The 16308-nt window shown below is 43.0% G+C and overlaps 1 protein-coding gene and 1 pseudogene across 1 annotated transcript in view; one reads left to right on the top strand and one right to left on the bottom strand.

The window, feature by feature from the left end:
- Positions 1-887: 887 nt before the first annotated feature.
- The window catches only part of LOC139325603 (uncharacterized), a 101097-nt gene continuing 85676 nt past the window's right edge, over positions 888-16308 (bottom strand). The window contains 1 exon segment of the mRNA XM_070955530.1: positions 888-3241. Coding sequence (XP_070811631.1) covers positions 1484-3241 — 1758 coding nt within the window. The 3' untranslated portion in view covers positions 888-1483.
- On the top strand, positions 5078-9045 carry LOC139325841 (zinc finger protein 502-like; annotated as a pseudogene).

Here is a 16308-nt window from a genome sequence, read left to right as displayed (position 1 = left end):
AGGAAGGAGGGGATCTATGGGGCCAGCCTGAGGGAGAGAAGGGGAAAGCATAATAATGGAGGACTCTCGCGATCCTGACAACTGGGGAACACCTAGTCTCTGCACCTAGTGGGAGATCAAAGAGGTCCCCAATGGGTCTTATTCATTTGAAAAATTCTTATAACTGCCCATCTTTCAGTCAACTCAGTGCAGCTCCCAAAAACCGTTTTAAAAACAAAGAAAAACCTGGGGCCAATCCATGCCACCTTCTCCTTGTCTCATCTCCCAGCTCCTGGGGAAAAGCCAGGAGTTTAAGGCTAAAAGAGTGGAGGCTTTTTAAGAATATGGCTCATATATCCCAAAGCTTCCTTGGCCTTAGAGAGTCCCTTGTAGGGGTTTCTGCTTGGGGATGGTCTTAATAGGTCCCCACATTTGGGAAATCCACATAGATTATATCAAACAATGGCAGGGAGAAGCTCCTTCCCACCCCCAACAATGAAGGCCAAATGAGCCCTAGATTCAGCCACAGCACACTTGCTCCAATTAGGATCTGAGTGGGATGAGCATTCAAAGGCAATTTATTAAGAGTATTGTAGCAAAGAGATTTCCCTCAATGAAAAGAAGGAATCCAGGACACATAATCAGGTTTCATTTTATACTCCAAACAGTAGAAAAAGTACAAAACAACAGTTGATTGCTTAGAAGAAATCAGTGGATAGAAATCAATTTAATTTAAAAAAAATTAGATTTTTTTATTGAAATCGGGTTTTTTATTTTTAGCAAATTCATTCCAATAAAATGCTTTTGATGTAAAAATCTATCTAAAGGTCATTCTATATTTAAGATGAATTAACAATTTAGTTTATTCAGCATGAAATGGAGCTTAGTTATGAAGCATGAAGGGGTATTTTCTGCAATATTTAAATTTCTGGGAAACTCATTCAATGAATCCAAGCTCCGCAAGCTGAGATAACATGCACTGTATTGATACATTCACACAATTTCACAGTAACCATGAGCCTTTTTGCTAGTGATTTATATAATAAATTAAATCGTGATTTAAATCAAATCCACCCTGGAAAAAATCACCTTGCTCAGTTACAGTTACATCAGAGACATGGAAATTAACATCCCATATTATCATAATGAGCCTTGCATTAAAAGAACATTCAGAAAATGAGTTACGAAAGTCTGTTGTGAAAATGGACAATTTCAGCCAGTTGAAACCTCTCATATGTACAATTGAAAAAACCCTTTATTATTCAGCCTGGGAAAGTCCCTTATTTGGCAGTTATTATTTACCGTTCTTAATATCTTCTTTATTCGACCCTCATATTGGAATTATTATAATTATCATGAATATCATTATTCTGATGCTTTGTATGTACACTGAGAGCTTAAGACAAATTCCTAGTGTGCCTATTCACACTTGGCCAGATTTAATACGCAATTCAATTCAATTCCTGAGATACATTCTGGGACTGAAGGCTTTTCACACTCATGTTTATAATTTTTCTCCGACGTGAATTATTTGGTGTCGATGGAGGCCCCTACGCTGAGTATAGCTCTTTCCACACTCCAGGCATTAATGTGGTTTTTCTCCGGAATGGATTGTTTGATGGAGTGAAAGTTTTCCTCTCTGAGTGTAGCTTTTTCCACACTCCAGACATTTATATGGTTTCTCCCATGAGTGGATTCTTTGATGTCTCTTAAGGTGTCCTCTCCGACTGAAACACTTTCCACATTCGAGGCATTTATGTGGTTTTTCTCCTGTGTGGACACTTTGGTGTCGACGAAGGCTACTACGCTCAATAAAGCTCTTTCCACACTCCAGGCATTTGTAGGGTTTTTCTCCTGAGTGGATTCTTTGATGTCCGTCAAGGGTTCCTTTCTGACTGAAGCTCTTTCCACACTGCAGACATTTATGCGGTTTTTCTCCTGTGTGAATCATTTTATGTCCATACAGAGCTCCTCTCGTACTGAAACACTTTCCACATTCCAGGCATTTATGTGGTTTTTCTCCTGTGTGGACTCTTTGATGTCGACAGAAGTTTGAACCATTACTGAAGCTCTTTCCACACTCCAGGCATTTGTAGGGTTTTTCTCCTGTGTGGATTCTTTGATGGGTATCAAGACTTCCCCTTTGACTGAAGCTCTTTCCGCACTCCAGGCATATATTTGGCTTGTGGATTCTTAGATGTTTTTCAAGGATTTCAATTGTTTTGAAGGATTTTTTACATTCCCCACATTCATACTCTTCTTGTAAATGGACTCTTTGATGTCTATAAAGGCTGCTCCTCTGACTGAAGCTCCTTCCACACTCCAGGCATTTGTGAGATTTTTCTCCTGAGTGGATTATTAGATGCCTTTGAAGATGGCTGTTTCTTTTAAAGGATTTTGTACATTCCGGGCATTCGTATTTTTTTTCTTCTGAATGGATTTGTTCATGTCTATCAAAGTTGCTCCAATGATCGAAGGTCTTTCCACACTCCAGGCATTTAAATGGTTTCTCTAATGAGTGGATTCTTACATGTTTTTCAAGGATTTGAATTGTTTTGAAGGATTTTTCACATTGCCAGCATTGGTACCGGATTTCTAAATGGAGTCTTTGATGTGAATAAAGGTTTCCCTTTTGACTGAAGCTCTTTCCACACTCCAGGCATTTATGAGGTTTTTCTCCTGAGTGGATCCTTAGATGCCTTTGAAAATGGTCATTCCTTTTGAAGGATTTTTCACATTCTGGGCATTTGTATTTCTTTTCTCCTGAGTGGATCCTTAGGTGGCTCTGAAGCTGTCCATTACGTTTGAAGGTTTTCCCACATTCCGGGCACTGATATTTCCTTCCTCCCTCCAGGATCCTTTGGGGATTCCTGGGTCTTCCGAAGGAGCCTCCACCTTCCAGGCATTTCTTCGGTTTCTCTATCAAATGGATCCTTTGATGTCTAAAAAGGTTGCTGGTATGACGAAAGTTCTTTCCACACTGCAGGCAATTATAAGGCTTCTCTCCCCAATGGATCCTTTGATGTGTATAAAGGCTGCTCCTCTGATTGAAGCTCTTTCCACACTCCAGGCACTTGTGAGGTTTTTCTCCTGAGTGGATGCTAAGATGCCTTTGAAGATGTTCGTTTCTTTTGAAGGATTTTTCACATTCCGGGCATTTAAATGGTTTCTCTGCTGTGTGGATTTTTAAATGGTTTTCAAGATTTCCATTTGTTTTGAAGGTTTTTCCACATTCCGGGCACTGATGTTTCTTTCCTCCCTCCTGGATCCTTCGGGGCTTTGGGGGGTCTTCCGAAGAAGCCTCCAGGCCCGTCTCGGGGTCTCCGCCCGTTTCCTTCTCCCTGCATCGCCCTCCAGGCAGCAGCCTTTCCCGGGCTCCCCCTGGGCTCCTCCCTCCTGCAGCCCCAGAGCCCCCTGGCCTTTCCCCGCCGTCTCCCGGGGAAGCCACGCCAGGACCAGGCAGGGCTGCTCCATGGGGCCAGCTCTCCTCCTCCTCCTCTTGGGCGGCGCCTCTTTCCTGCATCTGCCGACATCCTCCGTCCTCCTGCAGGGGAGAGAGAGAAGAGGGTCACGGCTGCGTCCCTTTCCCCGCAGGGGAGGCCCAGGCCCAAGTGCCCCCCCCCCCCCGCCTCCCACGGGCCTCCCGGGCATTCTCCAGGTGGACACGGCCTCTTTCCCAGCCTCCCGTCTCCCTCCCCGCCCTCAAGATTAGGCCTCGGGCTCCGAGACCTGCCTTCTCCGGAGAGACCCTCCCGGACTTCAACTCCCAGTATCCCCTGCGCCCAACCTGCATCATCCTGGCTTCTCTGTCGCCGATTCAGGCAGCTTCCTCATTGCCCGTTTTAGTTCCGGAAGTGAAGGCTTCACGCCCTTTTTCCTCCAAAAGTTCCGTTTGTTCCTTTGGAGGGCCCGCCCCAAGGAATCCTCCTGCCAATCGTCACCATCTCTAGAGCGACCAATCAGCGTCTTTGTTTCTTCAATCACCTGGATTGCGCCTGCGCGGTGCCCACGGTTGTTATGGTTCCCCGGGGAGGTGGGGCGGGGCTTCCCTTGAACTTTGGGGTCCCCTCTCCCCCCCTCCCCTGCTCTGTATTGAGGGAGGGGGAGGTCATCTCTTTGATGCAGGAAAATTCTTGATCCCGGATGTAAGAATTCAGGATTTTATGTACAAAAGGAGACCATCTCCAGTTAAAGAGGACGTAAGGATGAGAACCTCCTGCCAATGGTTGCTGCTAATGAATTTCCTCTCATTCCAACACATTATGGTTGGAAAAAATAAGCAGAAAAATCAGGCAATTTTGATAGGATCCAAGTTGGTTTCTTTCTGGGTCCCTTTTTTTTTTTTTTAAATTTGATTTATATGCCGCCCTTCTCCGGAGACTCAGGGCGGCTTACAATGCATTAAGCAATAGCCTTCATCCTTTTGTATATTTATACAAAGTCAGCTTATTGCCCCCACAAACTGGGTCCTCATTGCACCTACCTTAGAAAGGATGGAAGGCTGAGTCAAACTTGAGCCTTGGAGAGATTCGAACCAGCAGTAAATTACAGGCAGCTGTGTTAATAACAGGGTGCATAGACCACTGTACTATCAAGGCTCCCTTTAACTGCTGGATCCCTCAACATTTGGAACTTGGCCAAAAGAGGGTCATGTGACTTGGGGGTTCAGCATCATTAAGCTATGCAGTATTTTGTTTTTGCAGAAGTGGTTCAAGGGAGGCGGGATTTTGCTTTCTGTCCTGGATTGCTGTATTACTTTGGATTCAGGAAAAGGTGCTACACGTAAGCAGAAATAATAGAGGGAGCTCATCTGGGATGATGGAACAAAACACAAAACAATGTGGGTACACAAAGGGTGCGATGGGAAGTTCATCCAGAGCTACATTAATGAGTGGAGTTTCCCTTGACAGAGGTAGTCTATATCCAAAAATCTGCCTTTTGTAAAAAAAAAAATATGAGAACTGGGCAGCTTTAGTGATTGGTTTGGTTGCCTCCTTCAGACATTTGCCTGGCATTGGTGTACGTAGAAAAGGTGGAGCAGGTGAGGTTTGATAGGCACCTGTCATCTCCTTGGGAATTCTGATGGCTTTATGAGCTCATGAATACAGGTCATAAACTGTCATTTACTGTCAGTTATCCGAGTGAAGATGCCATGCAAGAGGTAGGTTGGTTTCAGAAGGGCTCCTGGACTCTGGGAAATCTTCCCTCTATTTCTAGCCAATTGATCAGAGTTGTATTGGAAAGCTGAAAATGCTCATTTCGACCCTTCTTAGGAAAGCGAAGCAGGGAAAAAATGAGAAAATGGAATAATAAAAGACACCGATTGCTTGTGAAGTTTGAACAACAGAAAACATTTATTCTAGATAACATCCCACAAGGGACAAATTAATGGGTTGCATTGGTCTTTTGTAGCTGGGTTTGTGTCTTTCTTGAAAGCTGCAGATCTGTTCAAAGGCTTGCAGAATACTCTTGTCATGTAGTTGCTGAAAAAGCAAGTTCCCACATACCAAATAAAGAGCCTTCGTTAGGAAAGGAAAAACAAGCATTCTTCAACTTACAAAAGAGGCATGGACTACCATGTTAAAAGGGCTAAATATGTCATTTTAAATTAAATAAATGAATAAAAATAAATAAATTAGTGATGAAGCCTAAACTTAGAGCCGTGATGGTGGACCTATGTCATACCAGCCGTCGCCCCAGCTCAGCTACACCATGTATGCACATGTGCCTCCTGTCAACTCGTTTTCGGATCTTAGGAGCGCATAGGTGGGGGGGCAGGGTGCATGTGCGGGGGCACTCGCATTGCATTCTGGGAGTTAACACACGTACTCCCCCCCCACACACACACCACATTTTGCGCTTGGAAGGCCACCTGCACCAACCTGGAAGCCAAAACGGGGCACAGGTGGGGCTTTCCAGGCGCAAAATGGGGTGCCAAAAGGTGACACGGGGGGGGGGCATGTGCGGAGGGTGGGATCTTCTCAGTTTAACAACTGATTTGGTGAAACACATTTGCAAATGTAAAGTCTCCAATTCAGGAAGTCCTTTTTAGCTCCACACCAAACTTGGTGCCTGAGTTTGGAGATTAAGACGTGATTTAAATTAATCAACTAATAATTAAAAGTAACAGGAAAAAGAGCTGGGTCTTCTCATTTTGTCTCTGCTTCCCTTTCCCAAAAGAGGCCAAAAGGGCATTTTCGCCCTTCGAACACAACTCTGATAAATTGGCTGCAAATAGAGGGAAGATTTCCCAGAGTCCAGGAGCTCTTCTGAAGACTGACGAACCTCTTGAAGGCATCTTCACTCTGACAACTGACAGTAACTGGCGGTCATAAAGCCATCAGAATTCCCATGAAGATGACAGGTGCCTATCAAACCTCACCTGCTCCGCCTTTTCATTCCAATGCCAGGCAAATGTCTGTAGGAGGCAACCAGACAAATCACTCAAGCTGCCCATTTCTCATCTTTTTTGCACAAAAGGCAGCTTTCTGGATGTAGACTGCCTCTGCCAAAGGAAGCTCTACACATTAATGTAGCTCCGGGTCAACTTCCCATCTCATTCCCTTTGTGTTGCCATTCTGTTTTGTGTTTTGTTCCATCATCCCAGGTGAGCCCCCTCCATTATTTCTGCTTAAGTGCAGACATGGCCCCCAAGGCACATGACCCTCTTTTAGCCAAGTTCCAAATGTTGAGGGATAAAGCAGTTAGAGAGACCCAGGAAGAAACCAACTTGGATCCTGTCAAAATTGCATGATTTCCCGTTTCCTTTTTCCCAACAACGAGCTATTGACTTCTATGAGAAAATTCACCAGCAGGAAACATGTGCAGGAGGATCTCCTCCTTAGCTCCTTTCTGACTGGAGATGGTCTGCTTTTGTGCATGAATTCCAAATTCTTACATCCAGGTTCAAGAATTTTCCTGCATCAAATGGAGGCCATGCAGTTGCTATTTAAAAACAGACTTGAGTGAGTCAAACATAGCGAGTTTATTCATTTATTGGGATCCTGGCTTTATTATTTTTACAAATAAGGTGGAGAAGACATGAAGCAAAATGTAGGGGAATATTTGGAGCTGAGGGTTGAACTGAGGGGTCTTTGGAGCTCTCTGAGCCCCTCTCGCTTCTAGCCATGAGGAAGGAAGGAAGGGCAATGAAATGTCTGCAAGAAGAGAAGCCCCGAGGAGCCCCTCCCCCTCCCATCCAGCACAGCTTCCTCCTCTCTTCCCCCAACAACAACCCTGTGAGGTGGGCTGGACTGAAAAGGGAGCTGTGCAACCCTTGAACTCAGGGTCTCTTCTTTCTCCTCTCCCAGGCTTCATCCCTGGCTCCCCTTCAGAGGTTGCTATGAGGTCGCAGCCCCAGAAGAGCCCAGGACCTCCCACTCCCTCAAAACGGAGGTTGCAGAGTGGGGGGAGATCAGACCCCAAAGTTCAAGGTGAGCCCCGCCCCACTTCCATGTCCTCGGCACCGTGCAGGCGCCATCTGGTTGATTGGAGGAAGGCGGACGCCGATTGGTCGTTCTGAAGAAGGCGGCGATTGGCAGGATGACTCCGTGGGGCGGATCCTCCGGATGAACAAGCGGAACTTCTGGAGAGAAAAGGGCGTGAAGCCTCCGGAAGTAAAAGGGGCAACGAGGGAAGCTGCCTGAATTGGCGACAGAGGAGCGTGGATGATGCAGGTTGGGCGTAGGGAATGCTGGGAGTTGAAGTCCGGGAGCGTCTCTCCGGAGGCCTGGGAGCCCGAGGCCTAGTCTTGAGGGCGGGGAGGGAGACGGGAGGCTGGGATGGAGGCCGTGTCCGCCTGGAGAATGCCCGGGAGGCCCGTGGGAGGTGGGGGCTTGGGCCTGGACCTCCCCTGTGGGGAAGGGGACGCAACCATGACCCTCTTCTTTTTCTCCCCTGCAGGAGGACGGAGGATGGAGGCGGATGCAGGAAAGAGGCGCCACCCGGGAGGAGGAGGAGGAGAGCGGGCCCCGCGGAGCAGCCCTGCCCAGTCCTGGCGCGGCTTCCCTGGGAGACTGCGGGGAACGTCCGGGGGGCTCCAGGGCTGCAGGAGGGATGAGCCCAAGGGCAGCCCGGGAAAGGCGACTGCCTGGAGGGCGATGCGGGGAGGAGGAAATGGGCGGAGACTCCGAGATGGGCCTGGAGGGTGGAGGCTCCTTCGGAAGACCCCCAAAGATCCAATGGATCCAGGTCGAAGCAAAGAAATATCACTGCCCGGAATGTCAAAAATCCTTCAAAAGAAACAGAGATTTTCAAAGGCATCTAAGGATCCACACAGGAGAGAAACCTCATAAGTGCCTGGAGTGTGGAAAGAGCTTTAGTCAAAGGAGCAACGTTTATAGACATCAAAGGATCCACTCAGGAGAAAAACCTCATAAATGCCTTGAGTGTGGAAAGAGCTTTAGTCAGAGGAGCAGCCTTTATACACATCAAAGGATCCACTCAGGAGAAAAACCTCATAAGTGCCTGGAGTGTGGAAAGAGCTTCAGTCGGAGGAGCAATCTTTATACACATCAAAGGATCCATTGGGGAGAGAAACCTCATAAGTGCCTGGAGTGTGGAAAGAGCTTCAGTCAGAGGGGAAATCTTTATAAACATCAAAGAATCCACTCAGGAGAAAAACCGCATAAGTGCCTGGAGTGTGGAAAGAGCTTCTGTCAGAGGAGCCACCTTTATACACATCAAAGAATCCACTGGAAAGAGAAACCGAATAAGTGCCTGGAGGGCGGAGGGTCCTTAGGAAGACCCAGGAATCTCCAAAGGATCTAGGAGGGAGGAAAGAAATATAAATGCCCAGAATGTGAAAAATCCTTCAAAAGAAATGTAGATCTTCAAAGGCATTTAAGGATCCATACAGGAGAGAAACCATTTAAATGCCTGCAGTGTGGAAAGAGCTTTAGTACGAGAGGAATTCTGTATAGACATGAAAAGATTCACAGGAGAAAAACCACCTGCATCAAAGAATCCACTCAGGAGAGAAACCATTGCCTCGAGTGTGGAAAGAGCTTTATTGAGCATAGTAGCTTCTGTCGACACCAAAGAATTCACAGGGGAGAAAAATTATAAACATGAGTGTGAGAAGACCTTCAGAATGTATCCCAGCAATTGAATTGAATGTGCATGTTTTAATTTCATCATGTGAAGAGGCACATAAGGAATTTGTCCTGAGTGCACCAGCTCTCGGTGTATCTACAAAGCAACAGAACAATGATATTCCTGATAATTATAATTCCAAGAAGAGGGTTGAGTAAAGGAGATATTAAGAAGGATAAATAATAACAGCCAAATAATGGACTTTCCCAGGCTGAATAATAGTGGACTTTCAATTTTACATGCTAGATGTTTCACTGGCTAAAGTGGTACCTTTTCACCATAGACTCTTGTGACTCGTGATGCCATTTCCCGAGTGAACGTTCTCCTTTTAAGGCAATGCTCTTTTCAGTGGTTATGCTTAATATTATGGGATGTTACTGTCCATGTCTCTGATATAGCTGTAACTGAGCAGAATGATTTCTTCAAGGAAATCAACCCTTGTTTTGTACTTTTTCTATTGTGTGGAGTATAAAATGAAACCCGATTCTGTGTCCTGGATTTCTTCTTTTCATTCAGGGAAATCTCTTAATACTCTTAATAAGGTGCCTTTAAATGGACATCCCACCTGTTGCCTAATTCACCTGTGCTTTGGGTGAATCTAGGGCTAATTTAGCCTTTATTATTGTGGGTGTGTAAGAGCTGCTCCCTGTCATTGTTTGATAAAATCTATATGGGTTTTCCAAATATCAATACCATGTAAGACCCACCCCAGACATCTGAAACTCCTGTCAATTGGATTCTCTCAATGGTCTCCTTGTCTTCCAGCAGAAACCGCTACAAGAGATCCCTAGATCCCTATTGGGATGTTGCCATTCTGGATCGCAGGGGGAGGGGGGCTGGGGGAGGCCTGGGTACATCTCTCACTTTATAACCCTTTTCCTGCCTATCCTGTCCTTTATTTTCTTTCTGGGCCCAGGGATTGAGGCAGGTGTAAATAGAAGGTCAGTTGACCTGTGCAGGAGTGGAGGTGAGAAAAACTATTTGTACTGCATTTTCCAACTTCCTCATAATGATTTCTCTCAAAATGGAATCAACTGTAGATTTAAAATCAACGCAGTCTTGACATGCCGACCCCCCAGGAGAAAGGTAGACCTGAAACAACAATAAATATACCTACACATTATTATGTAAGTAGTAACTGAGCTGCTGCTATAGTCCTTATTGGGGCCGTTGAGGGCAACTAGAGTGAAACTTAATAAACCTCACTACCCAAAAATCTGGAGCAGCCACCCACTCGGTGTCTGCTAATGGGTAGCCTTTCCACAGTAATAGTTATTTGTAATAGTCATAATTACTTATATATTATTAATTCATTAATTATACCTTGTTTCCCCCAAAATAAGACATCCCCTGATAATAAGCCCAATCGGGCTTTTGAGCGCACGGCAATAAGGCCAAGCGCTTATTTCAGGGTTCAAAAAAATATAAGACAGGGTCTTTTTTTGGGGGAAACACGGTAATTAATTATTATATATTAATAGTCATCGTTAGGACCCAACCCAGTTGGGTCTAGTGATTAAGGCACCAGGGTAGAAAGCAAGAGACCCAGCCTCTCTTTCGGTCCAGCCCACCTCACAGGGTTGTTGTTGGGGGGAGAAAAGAGGAGGAAGCTGTGTTTGGATAGGAGGGCTCCCTAGTGCTCTCTGGGCTTGTCTTCTTGCAGACGTTTAATTACCCAGACTAGCTACCTTCATCATTGCTAAACGGGATTGATGTCATGAGCTACATATATTCTTTCTTTTCTTGGATATGTTCTCCGCCTGGACTTATTTGTAAAAATAATAAAAGCAGGATCCCAATAAATAAATAAAGTCACTATGTGTGACTCTCTCAAGTATGTTTTTAAGAAGCATCTACATGGCCTCTATTTGATGCAGGAAAATTCTTGTTCCTGGATATAAGAATTCAGAATTCCTGCACAAAAGCAGACCAGCTCCAGTTAAAGAGGTGAGAATCTCCTGCCAATGGTTCCTGCATGTGAATTTCCTCTCATTTCAACACATTATGGTTGGAAAAAGGAAATAGGGAATCAGGCAATTTTGATAAGATCCAATTTGGTTTTGTAAGGTCCGGCTATACTCTTAAGCTCTCAGTGAACCAAAAAGAAAGACTTAAACGGAGGCTTGAATAAGAATCAACATTTAATCTTTGATCAAAGACAAAAGGCTGGGTAAAACCATTCCAAACACATACAAAGAGATATGTATATGGGAGGGTTCACATCTTCAGAGAAAATGTAACCACTTTTTATACCTTTAAAGCACCAGTTAGGTCCCCACTCTGGCCCCTTAATTTATGTTTGTGTATTCTTTGTTGCCCTGCAAAGGAATCTAAACTTCCAATTAGTCTTATCTTTGTTTACTTAATTGGCCACTTAGCCCCTGGCTCCTGAAGACAAGATCTTATCCAGATCAAACATAAATTAGGACTGAGGTGTAAATTATCCCTTTGTTGATGGCTGTAGATACATACCATGGCAAAGAGATTGATATGAGTTCAGGTCAAATGGCAGGGACATACGTTTGACAAATACCAGATACATTTCAGAGGCCTAATGACAATATGTTTGTAACAGGAGATACAAATAGAAATGAATAATATATGTGATACAAATACAAAAGCACAATATATATGTTACAGGAATCTAATGATTACAGAATAACAAGCTTTTACTAAATCTAGTATATCAGTATTTTATATTCTAGTATTATTTATTATATCCTTATTATTGTTTCCCTTCATTCCACTCTTTTTATTTAAATGATGGAAAGCTTTCCATCATGCTGTAAAAGAGGTACATATTTAGTAGAAATTGTTTTAAGGATCATGAGATTTGCAGGCTTTTGACGAGAAGTGGTTGACACTGAGGATGCTATAACTGTAATCCCAGAAATAGTCGATGTGACTATTTTTTGGATTAAAGGAATGAGGCAAAGGAGAAAAAGGAGACTCCCAAAGGCCAATAGCACCATGAACCCAATTCGTTCCCAGTCAGAGAAGATACTGCCAAACCAGTTAAAATCTACCGCTCCAGTCCATTTCTGGACAGGGACGTGTGTGAGTTTTCTCATCCTGGCAGTAAGCTCCTCTATGACCTTACCATTATCATCAATTTCTAAACAACAATTAGTGAGATTGAATTTTCCACAAACCCCTCCTTCTTGAGCAAGTAAATAATCGAGGGCAAGACGATTCTGATAGACAGCAGTGCGAATGTTGGTGTTAGTTTGAGCAAGCAGGGTAAGGGAAGTGCTTGTAGTATTGGTAATGAGTTCAACAATCGCTTGCAAATGGATCAAACGATTGAGTAAATAAATTGGTGTACGGTAACCCCACATCCCATCCTCAGTCCACGTGGCTGGGCCATATACCTGAATAATCCTTTCAGGAGGCCAGTCTTCATCGTGCCAAGTTCTCTGATCAGTGATCTTGAGATCCCAAAATGTAACGGATCTTTTATCCCTGTGTCCTACTTCATCATAAACTGGGACACCAAGTCTCTCTCCTTGAGTGATGGGTAAAAGAAAGAAACTAGGTTTAACGGTCCCTAAGGCACAAGTACCACTCCATTTACGTGGAAGGGACACATAAGCTTTTCTTCCACAAATCCAAAAGAGTCCATCTGGGGCAGGCCAAGATGAAGAGGCGTCATGGAGACTATCCCAGAGGGAGGAGAGCTGTTTGTACTCAGAAAAGGGGTTTGTTGGTTGAGTAGCATTCACGCCAGACCACCAAGTGGTACTTGCATTAGCAGCTACAATAAGGTTTTGACAGGCTAAATCCCCTAAAGGGATTGTCAAAAGTCGGGAGACAGGTCTTTGAAACCATGTATCTCCAATAATGGAAGTTTGTAGGATCCATTCTCGGGGTCGGTCTAGAGAGAACCATGTGAGGTTCAGTTGGGGAAGAGTGTTCAGGTTTAGTTCCCTGGACTCCCATGGCCATCGTTCCCCCATATTCGTGCCTCCACAGACGTAGCAATTAGTCACATTGAAGGATGATGCAATCCTCTCAGCTAAGTCTATGAAAAAGTTTTTTGTTATTGGAAGAATTTCTACTTTCTTCTCCATTTCCTCATAAAAGGAATGGAAAATTGTGAAGCGCTCAAGCTGGTGCACTGTTCTGGTAACCTTAATTTTAATCTGGCCAAGACCCACATTTAATGTGCCTGGAGGGGGAGCATTGAAAAGTAGGCACATAGGGTTGCATTTATAAAGATGACAAGTGGATGTGGCCTCCCCCCGGGAGATATTAAAGTAGCTAGAACCATAACAACCACTTAGGGGTGGTCCTGGTCGAGGTTGGGATTTCTTAGTGTGCCAGTATGTATAAGACTGAGAAGAAACACCATACGAGATAGCAGAGGGTTGTAACAGAAATCATAGAGGTATTTTTCTAAGGTATGATATGACTGGTGCCAATCTAAAGAACCACATTCGATAGCATAACAGGCATCAAAACAGATTTGAACCCGAGGATTCTGAGAAGTACTCTGATTCCTCCCGAGATAGACACCAGATTTTTTTACTACCTCGATAACCAGTAACTTCAATGTTCAGGATGAAACGGGAACCCTGGGGGTTAAAACATATGGGGTTTCTGTTATTAGGACAGATCTCATAGGTAGTGTTGTGGACACAAAATGTGTTATTGCTGTCCTGACAATCATAATGAGAGTGATAGACAAGAGTTTTGGTAACTTTTTTTTTTATTTATTTTATTATTGCAAAAGTTTTACAATTACATTTTCACCCCTTTTTCCCCCCCCCCACCTCCCCCCCCAAACTTCCCAACCTCCCTAACCCTCCCTAACCCTCCCCTCCCCCCAGACTTCCCTATAATATACTCATACTCATAAAAAACCCTTAATATAACACTTATATGTAAACTTGAACCCCTCCCTCCCCTGTATAATTTTTCTCTTTATCTCATTACATTAAAATATTTCTAATACATTATTTTCAAATAAAAACTATTTGATACTTTCTAGTTTGATATTTGTTCTGAACATATTCTATCCACCTTTTCCATTCCCATTCATAAGTCTCTTGTGAACAATCTTTTAAATATGCTGAAATCTTCGCCATCTCTGCAAAACTGGCCATCTTCAAAGTCCATTCCTCGATAGTGGGCAAAGCTTCATTCTTCCAGTATTTACCTATCAACAATCTTGCTGCTGTTATCATATACAATATCAATTTTGTTTCACCCAATGTAAAACCCTTAACTATACCCAATAAAAACAGTTGTGGAGAAAATTGAATTTTTTTCTTCAAAACATTCTGCATGACCCACCAAATTTTTATCCAAAAAGCCTTAACTTTCCTACAGGTCCACCAAACATGATAATACGTAGCATCCAAACATTCACATCTCCAACATTTTGGCTGAACATTAGGGTATATACATGACAACTTTTTGGGATCTAAATGCCATCTATAAAACATTTTATAGAAATTTTCCCTCAGGTTCTGCGACTGCGTAAATTTAACATTCTGAACCCAAATTTTTTCCCATGTTTCCAACATCACTGGTTCTTCAAAATTTTGTGCCCACTTAATCATACAGTCTTTAACTAATTCAGTTTCTGAGTCCCTTTCTAGCAAAACATTATAAAGCCTTTTGATATGCATTGGACCTTTCTCTCTTATATGTCTAACCAATTCTTCCTCATGCAACATAATACCAGTTTTTTGGTCCTCTTTCCATCTCAATTGTAATTGATTATATTGTAACCAAGTTAAATTAATCCCTTCGTCCAACAGTGTCTGCAATGTCTTCAGCTGCCATCTGCCCCATCTGTAAAAAGAACCTCTTTGTATAAAAACCCCCCGAGTGACATTATATTTGTATTCCACAAAGTATGACCAAGATCCAGCCATAGCGGTATTTTATAATCCCATTTGAGTCGATGCTTCTTCCAAACTCTCATCAAGGATTCTCTAAGTATATGACTTTTAAATACTTTATCAACTTTGTCATCATAAAATAAGTAAGCATGCCATCCAAATTCAAGATCAAAACTTTCTGCATTCAATATTCCAGCCTTTTTACTTCCAAACCAATCACTTGTTAAAGTTAAAGCTGCTGCATCATAATATAACTGTAGGTTTGGAAGTTTAAGACCTCCTCTTTCTGGAACATCTTGCATAATTTTCAATTTCACTCTCGGCTTTTTCTCGTTCCAAACAAACTTATTAAGTCCAGTTTGCCAAACTTTCAATTGTTTATCGCTTTTAAGCACCGGAATCATTTGAAACAAAAAAAGAAATCTTGGCAAAATGTTCATCTTAACTGCCGCTATTCTTCCAAGTAGAGACAGCTGCAGTTTTTTCCAAGTCTCCATGTCTTTCTGCACCTCTCGCCACAACACCTCATAGTTATTTTGAAACAATTTCATGTTTGATTCTGCAACCTGAACTCCTAGATATTTTACCTTAGGTACAGTCTCAAAACCTGCCCTTCTTTCAAGCTCATGTTTACGATCTTGTGTCATGTTTTTAGCTATCATTTTAGTCTTTTTTGGATTCAGTCTAAAACCTGAAACTTTATCATAGTCTTGTATAATGTCCTTCATCAGGATTATTGATTCCATTGGTTGTGATAGGGTAACAACCAGATCATCTGCAAATGCCTTTATTCTGTAAACCTCTTGCCTAATCATTATACCTTTCAAGCTATTAGAGTCCCGTATTGTGTTTAGCAAGACTTCTAATGTTAAAATAAATAAAAGTGGGGACAACGGACATCCCTGTCTTGTTCCTTTTTCAATTTTAAACTCTGTTGTCAAACTTCCATTAATAATAATCTGTGCCTTTTGCTCTTGGTAAATTGCTGAAATCGCCTGTATAAATTGATCCCCAAAATCCATCTTTTTTAAAGTCTTTAGTAGAAAATTCCAATCCACTCTATCAAAGGCCTTCTCTGCATCCAAAAAGACCAGCACTGCAGGAATCTGTTTATTCTTCTCAAGATATTCCAATAAGTCTAATACTTGCCTTACATTATCCTTCATGTGTCTGCCCTCGATAAATCCCGCTTGATCATCATGAATCACCTTTTGAATTACTGGCATTAACCTGTTGGCTAATACTTTCGCGTAGATTTTATAATCTGTATTCAAAAGAGATATTGGTCTATAGTTCTCTGGTTTTTTAGGACCAACTTGTTCTTTTGGTATCAAAGATATGTCCATGATGGGGGTATTTTACCCCCTTGTTGAATATTGCAAAATAA

The sequence above is a fragment of the Pituophis catenifer genome, unplaced genomic scaffold, assembly GCF_029215685.1.
Source record: "Pituophis catenifer annectens isolate HBS135680 unplaced genomic scaffold, rPitCat1.0.hap2 SCAF_17, whole genome shotgun sequence".
Lineage (NCBI taxonomy): Eukaryota > Metazoa > Chordata > Lepidosauria > Squamata > Colubridae > Pituophis > Pituophis catenifer.
Note: the sequence above shows the minus strand (reverse complement) of the source record. Positions and strands in the feature narration are given on the sequence as shown.